The sequence below is a fragment of the Passer domesticus genome, chromosome 7 (genome assembly GCF_036417665.1).
Source record: "Passer domesticus isolate bPasDom1 chromosome 7, bPasDom1.hap1, whole genome shotgun sequence".
Taxonomy (NCBI): Eukaryota; Metazoa; Chordata; class Aves; order Passeriformes; family Passeridae; genus Passer; species Passer domesticus.
Genome location: NC_087480.1, coordinates 60,044,404 through 60,063,970, shown reverse-complemented (window position 1 = coordinate 60,063,970; position 19,567 = coordinate 60,044,404). Strand labels below are relative to the sequence as shown.

The 19,567-nt window shown below is 39.9% G+C and overlaps 1 protein-coding gene across 5 annotated transcripts in view; it reads right to left on the bottom strand.

Annotated features, from left to right (window-relative positions):
* PATJ (PATJ crumbs cell polarity complex component) overlaps positions 1–19,567 on the bottom strand; it is a 137,725-nt gene that overhangs the window by 112,011 nt on the left and 6,147 nt on the right. For 4 of the 5 annotated variants that reach the window (XM_064429066.1, XM_064429070.1, XM_064429068.1 and 1 more), the window contains exons 4-13: positions 17,925–18,107; positions 16,481–16,620; positions 14,505–14,697; positions 12,679–12,807; positions 10,873–11,085; positions 8,090–8,192; positions 7,224–7,312; positions 5,794–5,932; positions 5,381–5,515; positions 974–1,050 (exon numbers count right to left, since the gene is read on the bottom strand). In XM_064429066.1, the coding sequence (XP_064285136.1) occupies positions 974–1,050; positions 5,381–5,515; positions 5,794–5,932; positions 7,224–7,312; positions 8,090–8,192; positions 10,873–11,085; positions 12,679–12,807; positions 14,505–14,697; positions 16,481–16,620; positions 17,925–18,107 (1,401 nt within the window). The remainder of the gene's footprint in view (positions 1–973; positions 1,051–5,380; positions 5,516–5,793; positions 5,933–7,223; positions 7,313–8,089; positions 8,193–10,872; positions 11,086–12,678; positions 12,808–14,504; positions 14,698–16,480; positions 16,621–17,924; positions 18,108–19,567) is intronic. The other variant, XM_064429069.1, reaches the window with a different exon arrangement.

Below are 19,567 nucleotides of genomic sequence, written 5' to 3'. Positions count from 1 at the left end.
TGTGATAGTGCTCAGGGAGGTAATATCAGCCCCTGGAAATGTAAGGGTGGGAATAGCAAGCAACTGAAGTGGGCAGCCAAACAGATTTATTGCATCATGTACATAATCTCACACGAGCTCCAGATCTTAAAGGAGTGCTAATGGAAAGAGGGGAAGCGAGTTTCTCAAGGCAATTCTTAAAGCTACTCTAAATCTCCCAGCGAGTGACTGGAACGATGGCTACTCCAAGTAGTAAAAATAAGTGTCTCTAAATCAACTGGACAAGCATTGCAAAGACAAACAGGGCATTTTCTTGGTGGTGGTGAGAATTTTTTAAGGCTTTGGGAAGAACGCTGTCCCGAGTCTTTTATCTGTACTAGCTGGCTCAACCAGCACTGAAAAGCACAAGTGAATTACAATTTCCATCAACTCCTCGTGACAATTCATCAAAACAATCTTTTGCTAGGCAATTATTTAATATGAAGTGAAGAAATATCTACTAGACACTGGCACCACAAAGTTACACTATTGAGAATTACTTTGTATTTTCCCAGCACGTTTGAAAATCATTCTTTCATTCTTCAGATAAAATGGTAAGATTCTTCTGAAAACGGGAGCTCTATCCTGAGCCCTTTTTTTATTCAGTGCCCAGAAAAACAAATAGATCATGAATGAAATAATAAAAATGCCATATATTTTAAGTGGCTCCTATGATGCAGATTTAACAGGACAGCTGATTTCCTTAAATCACTGTTCCTGTCTCGTATTGTGTAACAATAGTATCTATATAAACAGAATAAAATAAAAGGGCAGCAAATCCCCCAACTCATTATAACATACATTTCAGCCCTGATGTTACAGGAAAGAAAATCTGATGTTACTGATCTGTTCCAAACAGTGAACTGTTCTATAAACAGCCTGTGATGCTAAGCTCACAGATCTGCAATTTAAAGAAATAACATTCATGAATGTAGTTTATTGAAATAAAACATACCATAACTTCGTATTCTGGTCCCAGCAGGTTTTCCCATTTGGATTTCAGCTCATGTGCTGGAGGGAGTGGGACTCTTCCTAAGTATGAAAGTGAATATTAAATTTACAAGCATATTGTACATCCAGAAGTACATTTACTTCTAAATACTCCAATAAAAATTCAGTGTAAATAAAAGATTAGAGGGAATAATCCCCAAAAGGGAAGTGCATTAAGCTGAGTCTATCAAACAGCACAAATCAAAAACGTCTTTCTTAGGAAAACAATGCAAAATGTCAGCTCCTGTAAAAGTGTGATTTATTCAGCTGAGAGGCAGAAGAGGTGATGCTTGGTGATGAGATGCGAGTTCTGTACCATGCAGTACTGTAAATAAATCATTCTTTCAGGCTGCAAAACAAATTTCACACAACTTCATCATTTGTTGCCGTGAAAACGCTTCCCACTCCAGGGAAACATCATCTCCCACCCAAATGAGCCCCCTTAAGAAGGAAAACACCTGACAAGATATTGCTGTTATCGAGGGGCTGTGTCAGCACAATGCAGGCACAGACTTTATTTATACATTTGGCAGGTATAAAGCCTTGTCTGCTTTAATTAGGCCAGTAAGTAACATGAGCTTTAATATAAGCTCCAGTTCTAAACCAGTCTTCCGTGGGAACTTGGCTATCTTGACATTTATATCTTTTCAGCTTTCTTACTTATGCAACCAAGGCAGTTGGTTACAGTCCTGTAAGACAATTTGACAGAGCTAGACAGCAGAAAATGACTGGCTGCCCTGTGTTTGACCTCAGCCAGAAGCTCAGCTCACATATAAAGTTCCAAGCTGGAGCAATGTGTAACTGGTAAGAATCAAGCTCTACAGCAAATTCCATCCAGCAGCGACAGCAGCAGCATCTGGGGGCTGAATTACCAAAAACTAGGTTTTTTTTTTTTCCCCCTTGAATGGCTTCAGTAGTTTGTCAGATGTCTAGACAAGGCACAGACCACTCAGTGCTGCTGCTGCATCGCCCTGAAATTCAGAATGAAAAGCACAAGTTCAGATTCTGAACAAAACCAGTGAGTAAAATACCTGGGGAGGGGGGATTGTGAGGACATCACGAGGAGCTCAGAGCCCACCAAGAGCAAAGCCCTGCACAAATGGCATTGTCAGGCTGCCTCTGCTTTCAGCACCTTCGCAGACTGCAGAGATAAAGCTCTGCAATACAATCCTCATTACACACTTCTGTAACTTTGAAGTTTTCCACTCAATAAAAACAAAGATTGGAGTTTAATTCTATGACAACAGCCCACCCCTGCTCTCTCTAGCTTGCTTTTAGCCATGCCAGACAGGCAAATTCTGTCTGATCTGCCCTGAGAAACCACACTGCTCAGAGCCCAGCAACTGAGGTGTCACTTGGAAATATCCAGAGGATTTTCAACCTACAGGCTCAAGCAGACACAGATATCTGAGAATTCCAGCAATCCTGATAGCGATTTTCTGCTAAAACAACACCCCACCAAGATTAAAAACTTGGGATTGTAAATACAGCCCACAGTTGTCTCTAAATAAATAGTCTCCTTAAAAAATAATGGGAATACCAATTGTCCTGAAATTCTCAACTGCTAGTTAAAGTTTTTTAACTTCACTGGAAATTAAAGTTTCGAATGTGTGACTTATGATTAAGCACAGGCTCATCACTGTCTTTACTTGTGAACTGTATCAAAACCAGAACACCAGTGCATTCTTCTGCTCCTTCCATCTGCAGAGAAACAGAGGGGCAGAAATTCCTGAGTCTCTTTTTCTGCTATTACAGAGTTACAACAGTGTGAACACACAGGACCTAAGCACCTGAAATCCACTGTGCAGCCAAATATAGATTTCAAGGTTCACCAGGAGTAATGAATCTCAGGGTCAAGCTCAAAGTTCAGTTCAGCAACCATAAGCTGTGTTCAGCTGGCTGAATACAGATTTTTTTGTCACTTCCAAAACACATTACCAAAATCTACAAGTTGTTCAGAGCAGGTGCTGATGCACGTCTCCATTTGAAGTTTTCCCCTTTCTTTCTTTCAAATACACTTTGAAGTCTCAGCTTGTGACTTCCTTACAACTGTGGAAATGTGGGCTGAAGGGATTTGGATTGAATATATTCAATTCCAGTGGCATCACTCAATTCCCTTACAATGTTCCTTTTTCCCCCCAACAGCTTTTTCCACATGGCAGCTAATAGGAAATTTCTTTCTAGTCTCTCATCCAGCTGAATTCCTCATGACCTAACATATGTACCATGTCTTCTATAATGTGCAAGGCCTCAGAAATGAAAACACTTCCAGGGACAGCTTTCATTAGCAACAACTTTTCAGCATATTTAGCCTGTCCTTCTGCCTGTGCTTCCAGGCAGTTTTTCATTTCTAATTAGCAAGCATAAAGCAGAAACCACAAATCTATTGTAAAAATCATCTTTTCTGGTCAAAATTGTCAGGTTCTTCAAAGCTGGGATCTTTTTTTCCTTGCAGCTTTCTCCTGCTGTCACAAAGTTACTACACAAGGGTGCTCTTCCTTTACCTGTCCTACTGCTGGGGCTTTTTCCCCAGACATCTCTCAAGCTCCTGACTGCCAGAATTGTTCCTCTGGGTTCTGAGTACTCCTGCAAGGCAGGATGGAGCAGTTCTGCCCAGCCTGCAGGCTTGCAGAGGCGACAGCTGTTAAATTCATTGCCTGCACTCTGCTAGCTCTGAGTTTCAGTCCTCGTGCACGTTGCAGCCCAAGCCCTGCTGCCTTTGTACCAGAACTGCTTAAGCGTGGCTTTGCCTGGCCAGAATTAGTATTTAATACCTCCCCAGGAAACACAATTTAATAAGAATTTCACACATCTGGGCTTAAAGGGAAGTCATACACGTTTTATAAAACATACCTTGTACATTAAACTTCTAAAAGCATTTCCAGAGTTTAGTCAGAGCCTTAAATTAGCAGTATTTACTTTAGCACCATTATAATGAAGTGCCCATCACCACATCCAAAATAAGCACCTATCTTTGGAATTCAAACTTGGCCATTAAATTCTGTTCCAAGGTGAAATCTCATACATCGTATTTCTGCAGGAGCAAAATATGCATACAAGTCCCACAGTAAAAAAAAAACAAACTGGGTAAGTGACACAGGACAGACAAAGTGCTGCTCTTTTCCAGCCTCTGTCATAGCAAAACAATGCTTTGAGAACCTCAACTCTCAGCTACTCAACCACCTCTGCTCTGGCTTCCTATTTCTGGGAACATGCAAAAGTCACAACAAAGGATGTCTGGTTACAAGGCTTGGACAGAAAAGTAAAACAGAATGGAATATAGGAACTGCTACATTTCTCTCGTTTCCAGGTTGTCTTTAATACTGACAGATCTTCAACAATCACAGCAGAATTGCTATTCATTGACAGCCGTAATTTAGAATGCTCTATTACATCTACATGTCTTAGAAACTACAAGGCATAAGGATAATTTATGCTGACTTTAACACAAGCTGTATAAATTCACCCAGAATTCCTGTAGAGGAGCCCAGAAATCTGTGGGGGAATTGAAGGTTCTGGAAAGACCTCCAGCCTTGGTTCCAAAGTCAGCTAAAACCCAGAGCAGCCCATGCCTTTGTGACCTCCCCTGTGCCTGAATGCCATTTGTTAAAAACATGCATTTTCTGAACTCCAGCTATTGGGTCTTTACATCCAAGACATGAGTTCTGATGAAGTTACTGCAGTGCCAAGAGAGGAAACTGCAGCACGTTCAGAGATGATGGAAACCAGAAGAATATTATGAAAATACTCTGCAGGAGTCTTAAGATGTGTCAGGGCAAGAAGATCACAGAATCATTAAGTCAGGAAAAGATCTCTAAGATTATTGAGTCCAGCCATGAAGGTGGGTGTGACTCAGGTAACACTGAAAAGGAAATAAATATGAATTCCCTGGCAGGGCCCTGGCAGCACAGAAGGATGATAAATAAAGTCTCTCCCAGGAGAAAACTGCACACCTCAGGTCATCAGTGCAGGACCAGGACCACAAGGAGGAATCAGTGAGCTGGAGGCTTTGAGCTCTCCAGAGTTAATGAGAGTCACTCCTGACCACCAAAGAGCTGCACCTCCACTGACTGTAGCCTTAAAAAATCCCTCCCCAAACAAAGGGGACCACTGCTGCCTGGAAAAGGGCAATTTTTTTTTGCAAGGAAGATCTAGAGAATTACAAACCCTGAGATATCTCAGAACCCACTCTCAGCAGACCTGTGGACTGTGGCAAGAGCTGGTCAGATCCAAGAGGCAGAGCTTTCTTTCAGAAAGCATTGCAGGGCAAAAGCTAAAGATGTTTTAAGCCAACCCATCAGTGCTGAAAATGGATTAAAGATGGTAGATTTTAACCAGACCCAGAAGAGGCACTGCAAGGTACCCCATCTACCTGCTTGATGCAGACTCTGCTGCTTTTCATTGTGAAGATTATCCTTCTGCTCTTGCCTTCCCTCATTCTTAGTGGCCACACTAATTTCAGGCCCTACAGCTCCAGGGGACACAAAGATTGGAACAGTTGGCTGCACTGTAAAAACAGATTAAAAAACCCCAAATCATATGCTGCAAAATAAAGGATGTAGTAACACCACCTCACTAATTCCTTCTCTTTTTTTTTGATTTTGCACTGAATTTTCCTGAATCTCTCACTTTAGTTTCTCTCCATTCCTCCTTTAAGCATCTTCAATTTCTACACTGCACCATTAAAAAACCTGAGGATCATGTGGTATCCACTCCTGAACTGTTAAATGAGGTAACTGTAAATTGAGTGAAAAATAAAATCAGTTGCTAGAAAAAGAGAATTACCTCTCCCTGAAGGTGTTTCTGAGGAAATGGCAAAGGAAGGTTTCCTTCTAAGCAAGGTGAGACGTACAGTCTGCCCCGTGTTTCGCAGTGCCTCCACCACTTCTTGGTTGGTAAAGCCCTGTATGTTGATTCCATCAACCTAAAACAAGAAAATTGTAGCAAATAACAGTAATTGTGCTGCGTTCTCAGGCTATGCTGTGGAGTATCATCAGGCTGTAAGCAACAGCCACGTTATTTAGTGCAGGAATTACAGGGTTATTCTCCCAAGACAGCAATATTTGCAAAACAATCTCATTAAATCTGTTACATTTCACTGATGAGAATTTATTTCCAAAATGCATTTTAAAAGGAAACACAACAGTAATTTCTTCTTTCTGTTTTCATGGGGACAACCACAAAACAGAATTTACTAATCTGATGCAAGTATGCACAGATTTTTCTTTTTTTTTTCTTTTTTTTTTTTTTTTTTTTTTTTTTTTTTTTTTTTTTTTTTGCTTACCAAAACCAGCTTGACAAGGACTGTGGGTGAAGTTTCCAAGCACAGTATCCAACCTGGAACTCTGTTCAGTTCATTATCACTGCTGGCTTTCTCATGGATTTCTAACATGCCCCACACAAGCCTCTACAAACAACTGTTTGTATAATCCACCCTAAACAGCCCAATTCTTACATTATCAGATATTTTAATTTACACCCAAAATACTCTGTTGACCTCACTGTCAGATCATGCACCAACAGGGCCTTTCCTGCAGATAAAAGGTTATATTAATTTTTGCTCTCACAGAGGAGAAGCTGACTTTGGAAGGTCTGGCATGGCACGCATTTTTAAAGTAATTTAAAATCATATCTCTATAAATATTATCTCTTAAAACAAAAAGACTGTGGAATTCATTCCTGCTTGTGCTGTGAATGCAAAATTGGCTATTATTCAATTCACTGTTATTCAATGGTTTTTCCATTTTTCTACACATAAAGCTTGGGCTTTTAAACCTAAATTGTGACCATTACCATTTTGATTGTATCCACTCTCCAGAGCCATTAAGGAACACAAACAATGTGCCACATCTTGCAGAATCTTAACAATCCTCGAGTCCCATTCAATTCAAGTAGAAGTTAATGCTGCTCATCTTTACTGCAGGCCAAAAGCCAAGATTCTCCACTCTGAAACACTTTAATCCAAATGCTTGCCTCTTTCACAGTTAACTACTATTTACTATTTCTTTGAATATAAAATAATACTTTAACCACAGCAAGCCAAAGCTCATTTCTGTCACAAGTCTACCTAAACAAACACGAACCTCCAAATTATTTCTTCTGCAAAGCAGAGGAGGTTTAATTAATTTTAGAAAGTCTTTACTATGTTGTTCTTTTAACAGAGATGTGAAATGTATTAGCTCTACAGCAATATATAAGCAGAGTATTGTACTTACAGCAACAATTTTGTCATGAACATGAATTTGGCCATTGTGGTCAGCAGCACTCCCAGGAATTATACTTTTCACAAAAATCCCTGAAGGTTCTGTTGGGGAGGGAGGAGAAATAAGTCACTGCATTAACCTAATTTGCTTCTTTTCTTATTAAGATTTTTAATTCCAGCCTTTTTCACACACTTCCTTCTGCCCATAAAGTGATGATTCTGTAAACCATCACCATCTGCACGTTACCATTCCCACAGCCTGACACAAAACTGAGATCTCTGGTGGAAAAAAAACCCAGCACTGACACAACCACCTGTACACTGACCTCAAATATTTTCCTTAAAATGGCTCACAAAAGGCCACCTCCTCCATGGATTCATCCCTGTGCTTACCCAGGCTTTAAACCACAATCACTTAAATCCATGCTGCGTTTGATTTCAATAGGACTAACTAAGCTAAAAGTAAAGTATGTGCTTAAGGACTTTGATCAGGACTTCAATCATCTTACAGCTAAAGAATTTAGTACTTTAAATCTTAATGAAAAAGGATTTTTCTTTAAAAAAAAAGAAAAGAAAAGAGAAACATGGAAATCAGAAAAGCTGTCCTTTGTCATGTTTGCAGTTTGATTATTAATTCTAACTCCCAATGAGAAAAAGGAAATGAAAACAAAGAACAAAAATAAACAAAAAAACAACCCTGCAACACTAACACTTCCCTTTCACAAACTCCCACTAAATATGAGATGATGATCTGTAATTCTAGTGAATTTCATGTCTCCATATCCTAACACAGGTAGGAGCCATTCATTTTCCCCATGGTCAGTAAAGGGTATTTGAGAAGCCCCTGTCCAACATTTTCCTAAATCCTGAACAACTCACCTATATCACATGTGCCAGCATATCCAACAATTGTTATTCCCAGGCTTTGCCCATTCTTTTTTATAAGTTCAACATCATAGGTGTCAAAAAAGTTGTCATTATCCTATAAATAAAGCACAAGACAATGTGTAAAAAAATTCTCATGATTTCCCAGTGCTATTACAATACTGCAGGTTAATTAAGAGTTTCAGAAGTGAGAAGTGATTTTGTTTAAATGCAATGTAAATTCATTTGTGAAGTCCCTACAGAGCTGGCCCTGGGATGTCTGTGCAACTCTCCTCTGAGCAGTAAAAATCAGAACTGCAAGGCAAGAGTTCAAACAGGGAACAGTAAAGACACTGGTGAGACCAAAAGAGAAAAACAATCAAGCACATAAATCTGGGATTGCAAGGGATAAATTGAAATACATAGAGTTGTTTTCTTTCTGTAATCAGATACAGAGCAATGAGATCAAAAAGAAGATGATGAGAGTAAGGTCTGTTAAAGTGATGAAATCAAGAGGGATCCTGTCACTGCCAACAGCAAAAAAAAAGGACTGGGAAAATGGAAAACATTTCATAAGGGAGTGAAAAAAGAGAAGTTCAATAAATGCTTGCCAAGCATCAGCTTTGGAAGGACCAGAGCTGCAGCCATACAAACTGAACGATTATTCCGCTTCTCAATGGAAGGAAATCGATGGGCACTGTCTCCTTATCACACACACCTCCCTCCACCAGCAAAGTCATTAAGCTCATTAAATGCCTTCCAACTCCCTTGCTCCATAAGAGGCTGATGGAGATGAAGATAAGTTTGGATGCTGTCACTTATCTACAGTAAACAAGCCCACAGCAGCACCTGGAATGGAGCTGTGGCCTTGAGAGCCCGGCTGTTTCCATAATCAAAAAGCTCCTCAGAGTCAGTGCTCTGGCTACAAACATTTCTCTCCAAGTGACACTCCTGCTAGGATGCAAAATAATTGAAACGAAGTCCAGAAAAATCAGAGTGCAAAGTCCTAAATACAGTCAGCAGAAGCAGGCTGCACACTGCTGTGACTGTCTTGGGCAGTACAGATAATAAGATTGTTTTCTTGTGCCCACACACAGAAGGAGTTTCAGTTATTCTCTACCACAGGAAATTCAAAGAAAATTAAGCATTAATATAAAACTGAAAAGAACTAACTGCCTATTAAAAATGTCTTTCTGCTGGTTTGCAAAAAAGAGAAAAGGAAAATATTTTCCACTTCAAAGATCACAGCTAGTGAAAATACTCAGAAACCAGAGAAAAACTAGATTATAGGGATAAGTTCCATTATGAATCTGACACAAATTGAGCAGTGGATCATTGAAATCATCACTAAATTAATAAATACATTCAGATTAACAACTAATCTTCCCTTTGCAATTTTTTCCTGGCACCAGGAAGAGGAGTTTCTTCAGATCTACACATGAAGGCACTATTTAGTTCAGAAAATTATTTTTCCCCCTCTAAACTGCATAGCAGGAACATGAAGGACACTGAAAAGACACTGAGAAGGAATCACATTTTAGAAAGGCTGCAGCATTTACAGTGCTCAGGGCTGATCAGTGGCAACAGGAAGAGAGAAAAACAGTATTTTGTGGAGGAAACAAAACTAGGACCACTGAAAAAAAAAAATTTATTTTGCCCCTAATATGGGCCCTGGAAAATATGATCCAGTCAGGAAAGAAGGGCCTCATAACAATGCTGATTCCCTTGCAGAGCCTCTTGTTAAATATTGGACAAGCCCAGTGTCCAGACTCCAGCCTTAGGGATGCAGATCTGCCCTCCCATCTCCTGAACACTGCATTTCCTGCTGCACTGATCCCTCCTGGGGAACCCTGGTGGGGAAAGGAGCTCGAGAAGGACCCAAAATCCTTGACTGGCACAGCCACAGCATTTTCCCAGGGGTGTAAAACACAAAGCTGCCTTTGCCCAGTGAGCAAAGGGGTGAGGTGGGAGCAAAGTGACTTCTACTCTGACCTTTAAAAACAGTGCTTCAAAAACAAAACAAAACAAAAAAAAATCAAAAAAACAACCCAGCTCTCTTCACTCATATTCAAGAAAAAACAAGAAAGAAAAGGCTACTCAGATTCTACACCTAAATCTAAGCAGCACAGTAGTAGCAGATGGTACACAAGCACAGCTTTGTTTATGTTTCGAGACCTACTGTACACTTAGTGTAGCATTTGTTGATTTTAATTACTCAAAACTGAAAAGAATGACTTCAAAAACAAGAGACTTTGATATGACCATGATAAGATTTGCTAAAACAAGTTTCAAAATTTTTAGATATATTTCCTATCACAGGCAGTAGCGTAGACTATGAAAACATTACACTTATGTTTCATAAAAAGATGATTGTGCTGAATAATTCTGGTGTGGCCGTGGCTCTCTGGATTTCAGACTTAGGGAAATTCAGAGTCCAGTTTAAAATCCACTTACAAATGATTGATTAGGAAAAATGTAACGAGCTAAGAAGAAGAACTAAGAGTACCACTTATCGATAATGTTTATGGTCTTGGTAATTAAATCAGCCACTCTGAAATAAATTCTGTAAAGCTGGTCATTCCAATCCCAAGATTATAGGTATTAATAACATAGAGGAAAAGGGGGAAAATTATAGAAGGCAGGGCTGTAATAATGACCACTTAAACACAAGCATATATCTGGAAACTCAAGAGAGGAGAAGCACTTTAGGGCTCAAGAACTCTCTGTTCTCTCCTTCCTTTCTGATCACAAGCCACAAACACACTTAAAAATGTCCCAAGGAAGCAGCAGGTACTCACATTTCCATTTGCAAGGGAAGGTAATGTGCTGACTGGCCAGCTCAGGGGAGCTGGTGGAGCCTCCATGAATTCACACTTGGGGTCCCTTGCCACGATCATCCTGACGGAATTCCCACAGTTCCTCAGCACCTGGGCAACCTGCTCACTGCTCATCCCTTGCACGTTGGTCCCTCCAATCTGCAAGATGTGGTCTCCTGTCTGCAGCCTCCCGTCCTTCAAACGCAAATAAAATGGCAAAAAGTGTTTCCAGTCCATCCAGAAAGTATCTGTTCCATCACAAAACTGAAACTGTGTAGGGGCATCTTCATGGCCATGAGAACCGACGTGAGAAAATAAAAATTACCACCACGGCAACATTTTAAATAACTCAAGGACTCGTTTGCACAGTTATGTGCTGTTTTTCCCACTGTTTTGCTCATTTAGGAGAAAACAGGCAGCAACAATGTTTTATAATCTCACAGATTGTTGTGTGTTCTGTTGCACAGAATATTCCTCATCAGGTAGGAGTTACAATATTAAGCACGGCATTTTGTTTAGGAGTTTTTACAGAGTTCTTCCCTCATGCTTCTATATTAGCCTGGCAATTCTTTTTCTCATGTGCCCAGCTCCAAATTCAGTGAGCAAATCCACTGAAGGTAACAAGACTCCACACGATCCATTTTTTACCTGATAATTATGATTCATGACCTACACCATCATTCTCATCACAAGCAGGAACTTCTAGCACCAAATTCTCAGCTGGTATTGATCAGCACAGCTCCACCACCTTTGGTGCACTGATTTATACAGCAATCACAGAGTTCTTCCCAGGCCCAACTCAAACTCATTTACAAACTCATCCAATTTTAGCATGTACATGCCTCATTATTTCACATGTTCTTAATGATCTCTCATTCAGCTGAGAATGATGTGGTGAGTTCTTAGCTTACATGCTTCATTGGTAGCCAAAACACTTTATTCCTTACAGCAAAACAGGTGCTAGACAAAAATTAAAATATACTCATTTATACACGGCAGGTTCAGAGGGAGACAGCTGAGAAAAAGCCAACATTTTCCAGTAAAGCTCTCCAAATTCCCAGCTTTTATTCCATCCTGTACTAGAGGGAGTACTTTTGCCTCTCTCTTTTGTTTGCAGGGGTTCTGGTCCTCAGATATTTTAACTTATCAGGACCAAATTTGCTTGAAAGATCTGTTTTGTTACTGCAAGTGTTCTAGTCCTGAGATGCAGCAACACTCAGCACTGAGTCTGTGAAACAAACAGAGGTGCAAACTGTGCCTGGGCAACTTCAAAAGGCTTTGCACCAAACCTAAGTGTCTCCTTGAACTGCTCAGGCTGCAAGGCAGGGATCAAACCCTCCTCCACTGAAACCCACTGAAAATAGGAATTTTTCAATCTCTAAACTCAATCTTGCATTGCAATGACTTTGGGAGGGAAGATTTTCTTGCCTGACAATTCGCTTGGAGAGTTTGACCCCATGGGTGTTCCAAAATGTGCCAAATTCTACAGAGTATTTGTCCTGCCCCAGACAGGCCGAAAATACCAAATATCAGGCAACTTTTCAGAATTTTTGCTTGTTCAACAATGTTACAAAAACCAAATCTGGTCTGAGGAACAACTTAATTTATATCAGGTGCTGACTTTTTCCTCAATCTTACCTTCAAGATTTATTTATTTATAAAGCACGTGTTGGCATTCAGACTTTGATGCTTCCTTTTGTTTAAGTATATTAGTTTATTTTAAGACTGTCAAAAGCGGTTAATTATACTTTGCAATCAAACAAGAAGTGACATAATATAACAAATTACCCGATCTGCTAATCCCCCAGGAACAATTGTTCTTACAACCACTCCACTCGACTTTCCTCCTACAATTCCAAAGCCTAATCCTGAACCATCGTTAATCAGCTCAACGTCTTCAACGTGGCCCCAGTGAATCTGCAATTAATAAAAACAGGAGATTTTAATTTCGGACCATCATTAGTTTCTCACTTTCACGTGCAGCAGGAAGGAGGAGAATCAATCAGAGCAATTTTCTGTCTCCACCCCACATGCTGGAGATCTGTGGGATTTTGTTCACTCAGCTCCATTTCCTCATAAACACGCAGTGGGATTTCTCATCTGTTTTCAAACACACATTTCTGTCCTGCACTCTCAGGGTAACGGGATACTAGGGAAAAATTGACTAAGAAAAAGCAATTTTAAGGTTTTCCTGCCAAAATGAAAAGCATCCTTTTAGTTTTTCATAAACCCAGAGTACTGCAAACAAGAGGGAAAAACAGAGGCAAGGAGCTTGCACTGGCCCAGTTTTCACTCAGCCTTGCCCAAATTCTTATTTCTGTTATTTCACTTACATACTCTGAACACCCCCATTCAGCACTGAATTAATAGCACAGCACAATATTCTGCCATACTGGATTGGAAGCAAATTTCTAAGCTACACTCTACCATGACCTTATGTTCTACAAGACAGTCTGAAAATAACAAAGCTGTTAAGCAACCCAAACCCAGCCAATGTTTCTGTCAGATTAATATCTCATACAGGCCCAAATGGAGCAAAGTAGGCAGATTTAAGTCTTCTGCGAATAAAGGATTTATTAGCATACTGAAAATCTTTGCCAAAGCCAGTTAAATATCATAAAAGAAGTTTAAAGACCCCCTGCAGAGATATATATTTGTATTTTATTTTGTTAGTCTGTTCAGTGCAGATCTTTCAATGAAAAAGCAGTTAAATTTTAATTCTTTAAAATTTTCAGTGCAATAAACAATATTGATTATCCACTAAAACCTTCAGATTTCACTACCTCTGTAATAATCATGAGGGAAATAATTGCTAAGAATAAGAAAAAAACACTGCTTTTTCACAGATTTTTATCAGAATCTACTAGCATAATAAATTCAGATTCAAATATTGCAATCCCTGGATTTAGGTGTGCAGTTTGTCCGAATTCAGGGAAGCCACCTGGACCATATGGGTGGAACACAGATGGAAGTTCAGCCCTGGCTTATTACATGTCCCAGTGACAAGCTCTCCTTTGTCACAAAAACAAAAGGCTTCCCAATCACTGAAATTTGCAGATGGAAAACCAAAAAACACCAAAAACCAAGCTGATAAACAAACAGGGATTGAGAGGTTCTTTAACAGATAAATTGTGTTTGTTTTTTAAAACAGAGACAAGGCTTTTTGGTGTGAGCAGTGCCAGTTTAAATTGGTTGGGCTGTTCCAAGCAGTGCTCATGGCAGGTTATGTTTACTCTCTTTTAAGAGGTAATCAGAGCATCTTTAATTGCTGAGCACAAGTAGGTTTCAGCTGGGTATTGTCATAAAATGCTTCATCCAGCCTGTGCTGAACAGACCCTGCTGATAAGAATATGGTGATCTACTAAAGCTTCTGCTATCCCACCAAAACCCAGGATCTGTTTTATAACAACTCCACCACGCAGCTTTGCAGTGGAAGCTCTGTGCTTACTGCACGGTGAGCCTAAATGAAATGTCATCACATATAAAATCTGATTAAAGGAAAAAACCCCTCTATGTAAAACTTGCTAACACAAACACTTCAGAGCCACGGGGGAAAAAAAAAAACAACCCAGCCCAGCTCAAAATCTGATTTTGACAGTATTACAACAACTCACAGTCTCAGGTGGATTTACATCACTTAATAAGGCAGTTCTGCTGTTCCCTTGAAGTGGCTCCCGGGCCACCACCAGATGCAGGGATCCTGTGGATTGCTGGAGGAGGGCAATGGCGTGCTGATGGGAAATGTTCTGATCCAATGGCGTGCAATTAATGGCCAGTATGTGGTCATTTTCCCTCAGTCTTTGATCCCTTAACAAAACATTGAAAGCAATTTTTTTAATGCAGCACAGTGACTTCACATCAGGCTCCTGTAACTGAAATGCGAACAGGGAAAACAGGCAGTCGTGCAGGGTTAAATGTTTATGTGCTTTAAAAATCTGCTTATTAGGGTGCCTTCACCAGCTTACACACTCCATTCCATCCACACTGCTCCAAACTGCCCAGCCACATTTTGCTCCAGCTTTGTCACGGTACAGAAATTTGTTCACTTCTTTACTTTGCTTCTAGGCAAAATTTAATTGCAATTCCCTTATACTTTCTTGTTTATATTGAACTACTAAGCAGAAAGAAGTATTTTTGTAGTTACACAATGAACTAGGAACTATTCTTCATTATGTTTAGCACTACACAATGCCATCTCTAAGAACCCACAACTCAGGCTTTGATGCTGTTTTGTATCACTATTTACTCTAAAGATTGATGTGCTGCATATTTGTATTTTACTTAAAATTTATAGTATCAAGCTTCAGACGTGAAACTTTCCTGGAGCAACACGCAGTTCAGTTGCTACCTTGAGATAATATAAATTTCACAGTTAATTCACCCCAGTGATGAATTTAGATTTGTGACAAGAGAGAAACCATCACTCATCTCCTTTGTTAAATATTCATTCTGAGCACGAGACCAAACTGTTACATAGACAGACACTGCCTTCAAAGCTCTGTAGGAATCCAAAAAAGTCTCCAGGAGATCTTGTCTCAGAAGCAAAATGGGAAGCATGCTGGGGAAATTTATAAACTCCGAAACAATATAACTGCACATCTTAACTAAGGCATTTGAGACTTCCCTTTTATCGTGCCATGTTTAAGATGTTTCCCAGAAATCACTTTCTTCGAGCACTAACCATATTTCAGATTCGCTCATCAAAGAAAGTGAGCAGCAGGTCATCAAATCCTAAAGTGAGATATTCACCCTCCTTTGACATCCGGATCAGTCCATCTGTCTCCACTTTGAAAGAGCCTTAATATGCTTTTCTTTAAGTGTTCTCTGGTGTGTTCTCTGCGGGCCCATCGCCATTATCATTCCAACCTCTCCCCACTCTTTTTGTCATCCTGTGTTGGCACTTCCTGACATGTGTTATTTAAAAAGTGACACCAGTGACTTGAAATCTAGACACGTTTTTTTCTTGAGACATAATTCCAAGCACTGCGTTTGTCTCATGCCAACTCTTGTGGTTTTACAATCGCGTTTTATTTTTAAAGGATTGCTCTGTCTTTTGTTGTTGGGTGAAAACCCACAGACAATACAGGAAGAAACTGCCTGAAGCCTCGATTCTATGATGACATCTGTGCAGGGATCTGTTGGGAGGAGTGGATCTAAGTTTACACAGGAAACAAACACTAAAACCAACTATAAATAGGGCATTGTCAGAGGCACATAAATAAAGTAAAAAAAAATCTTTCAGGGACACAATGCATAAAAATTAAAACGGAATCTAATTTTATTTTCTTTGTATTCTTTTCTGAGTTTACTTTTGTTTTTTTAATCAGGACTCAAGATTCTCTAAAGTGAGTCATGATTTCTGGAAATTCCATTTATTAATGGCTCGGATATTTAAAACTCATCTGAAAACCTGATCCTCAAAACATGAGTCCCTTTCGGCTGAAAAGCCAGAATTCAAGATACCACCACCAAAATATCCCACCAGATAACCCAGACAAACATGTTATTCTGATTGAGTTTTCGACGTGAAGGTCACGACTTTTCCCTCCACGGAAAATACAATTTTCCAACACAGTTATGAAGATCTCACCTGTCAGCTATGCTTCCTGGCTGGACTTCCTTGACAAAGATACCAACTTCTCCCAGGCTGGGATTTTTAAGGGCAACCACACTAAATCCCAGACCTCCAACAGAAGGTTTATCAATCGTTATTGATTCTATTTGTCTTCCCTAATAAAACAGAAGATAAAATGATTTACTAATTTTCAATGCAACAGAATGAGTTAGTTGAAAATTTATGAACACTGGGAGAATTATTCTCCTCCTAAGACTAAACAAAGGCAAAATACTGAATATGTTATTTCTATAAAAGCTCCTCCATTTATTATTTTTAATATGGCAATGTATTGGATATGCAAGCACTCTGAGGTTCTGAAACCTCAGGGAATTTAAGAGCTGCTTTCACACTTCATTCACATTATGAGATGAATTCCAAACTGGATGAAAACTATGAACGAAGTGCTGTCTAGAGCAATATATTTGGGATTTCTGGAAATGCTGTACAGCTAAACTAAATTACTTGTCTTTTGGCTCCCTTTGCTTTTAATGCTGATTTTTAGGTGTGCATTCAAAAGACTGCAGCTTTTAAATAAAGAAATTAATTTCCTCCCCCTCCCTGCAGCTTCACACTTAATGCTAAAAAAAGTTTGCTTTTGCAACTGCCTGTTTTTTAGTAGTAATACAAAATTGCTGGGGTTGTTTACTGGGAAATATTACTGGGAGAATGCACTGCTATCACAGCTCTTTTATTCCAAATAATGTGCAGCCTTTACTGCTAAATCTTATCTCTGATGAGTTAATGACACACTAATGAGAAGAGTAATGCTCAAAATATTACAGCTACATTAAGGTAGTCAATTAGCAACAGTTACTTAATATAGAAAGGCATGACTAAGCAATTAAATTAGTGGTTCAAAATAACACAGAACAATACATTTGTGGTATAAATGGCAATCCCACGTGGGTGGATGTCTGCACCTGCACAAATTCTTAGGGAATTTGGAACATCTGCATCTGCCTGGCAAAGTTAAGACATATTAAATAAAGAGTTAAATAAAATATAACATGCTATTTTTTTTAATCCTTTGCACTGTTCAAAAAGTTGGTAGATTTCCAATTTAAAATGTATTTGATAAACAAGTGGCTCCATCAAAACAACTTTCTGCTGAAATTGTTCATTTTCAATTAAGTGTCATCAAATACCAAAAACGTTTTCTGGCAGCTGAAACTTCCTTACTACACTGGTGTGTTTGGTAGAAAGTAAAACAGAAAATTGGCAATGGAAGTTAAAAAAACAAAACAAGCCACCAAGCCACTTCCTATTGCTGACATTATCTTCCAGAGGGAAAAGCTCTCAACACTTCTACTCTCTCCTGGTCAGGAGGCACCACCCTTCCAGCCACACAACAAAAAAAGCAGTGTGGAACGCTCCAAAATGAAAAAAACATTTGGTTCACTAAACCTTAGAGCCTTACCTTTGCCATTTGCTGGATGATCATGTTAAATTCATTAACTGGCAGGTTTGGAGTGAAGGCTGATGCTCTGGGTCCAGGTGACTTGCAAGGTGTCCCAGCAGTGACTGATTTGTCAGCAAACACCAGCAGCCCCCTCTTGGTAAAATCAAAATCCACCGAGCGGTCAGGAGGCATGTAACTGAGCTGTTAAAAATGAACAGAGGTGTGGAAAAGCTACTGAAAACAAAAGAAGGGTTTTCCATAAATACCATTTTATGTGCAGGCTGCCCAAGAAACAAAAAACCTGTGTTCATGTATGCCCATTCACACAAATATACTCACCTGTATAAATCAGGCAGTGTTGATATATGATCTATAACCAAGCTACCATATCAAATTTAAACTTTTTCAGGAGTTCCCTGTGTTTCAGGAGTTTCAGCTGTTTCTGCTCCACTCATTTTTCTGTTTCTTTCATGCTTCTCCCCTGCTCATGCCCCTCACCCTCTTTTCACCCTGGTATTCCAGAAACAACACATGCAAAAGCACCAAACACTAAGGAGGTTCTCAAGCACTGCCGCAACTGTTAGGGAAACCTATATAGAATTTTGACACAAAACTTCAAGTATTTTGAGTCATTCAGGAGCCTGAGGCCTGCTTTGTATTATCCCCTCCCCAAGGAGAGCCTAGGGTACAAACTACCACTGAACATGTTATCTCTGCTGGAACTTGCACTTCTAGTCCTCACTGATAATGATGAAAAATATTCCCAGTATGACAAAAACTGGAAAATCCCATCCTGAATGAAGCTGCCTATGCCTAAATGGAATTTCAAGAAAACCTCAGTTTTCTAGATACAAGAATTCTGAACATTCTGACTTACAAACTCCACCATGTCGCAGTCACTTCCTAGATACATTTGCATTTTCATACAATTTTTTAACAGCCTGCAGACGTGCATCCAAGCCTTGGAAGGAAGGGATGCAGCACCTGTGGGAACTTGGGAAGGAGGGATAATGAATGGCACAGCCACCACCAGGCCAGCCAGGCAGAAACACCTGCAATACACCTGGCAAGGGACAGCCTCGTCCCCCTGACACCCACCCTGCTGGTCACTGCCTGGTTTTCAGTTTGCTGATGATTTTAACTCAGCTGCAGGGTGAGACCATGTCCATGCCCATGTCCACAAAATCAAGTATCACTTGGCTTTACAAAGCAAACCACAGAAGTTCCAACCTCTGCTGAAGCCAAGTCATTTTAAAACTCGCTTGGGTACAGCTGCATCAGAGCTTGGCAAATCTTCAGGCTGGGCTTCCTACACTACACTTTACTTGCCAAAGCAGGTTAAGCATTCTTGTAAAAATTAGCAGGAACTAAGTGATGCTGTCTTTTAGGGAGGAAAAAATGCTGCCAGTGAGCTGATAAACAGCACTTAGCTCCAGTGAAAAACAAAGGATCCCAGTTCCAACACTGTTCAGGGCTGCAAACACTGGAGCTGATGTCTTTTCCAGATGTTTTTTTCCAACGCAACCCTGCCTGTCCTGCATCCCTTTCAAAGCACGTTGCCCCACGACCTCTTGGTTGCAAAACCACTTCTCATTTCAGCAGTGCCTCTGCAGACACCAGCTCCACAGAAGAAAAAAAAAGGGCCCAACACTCACTAGCAC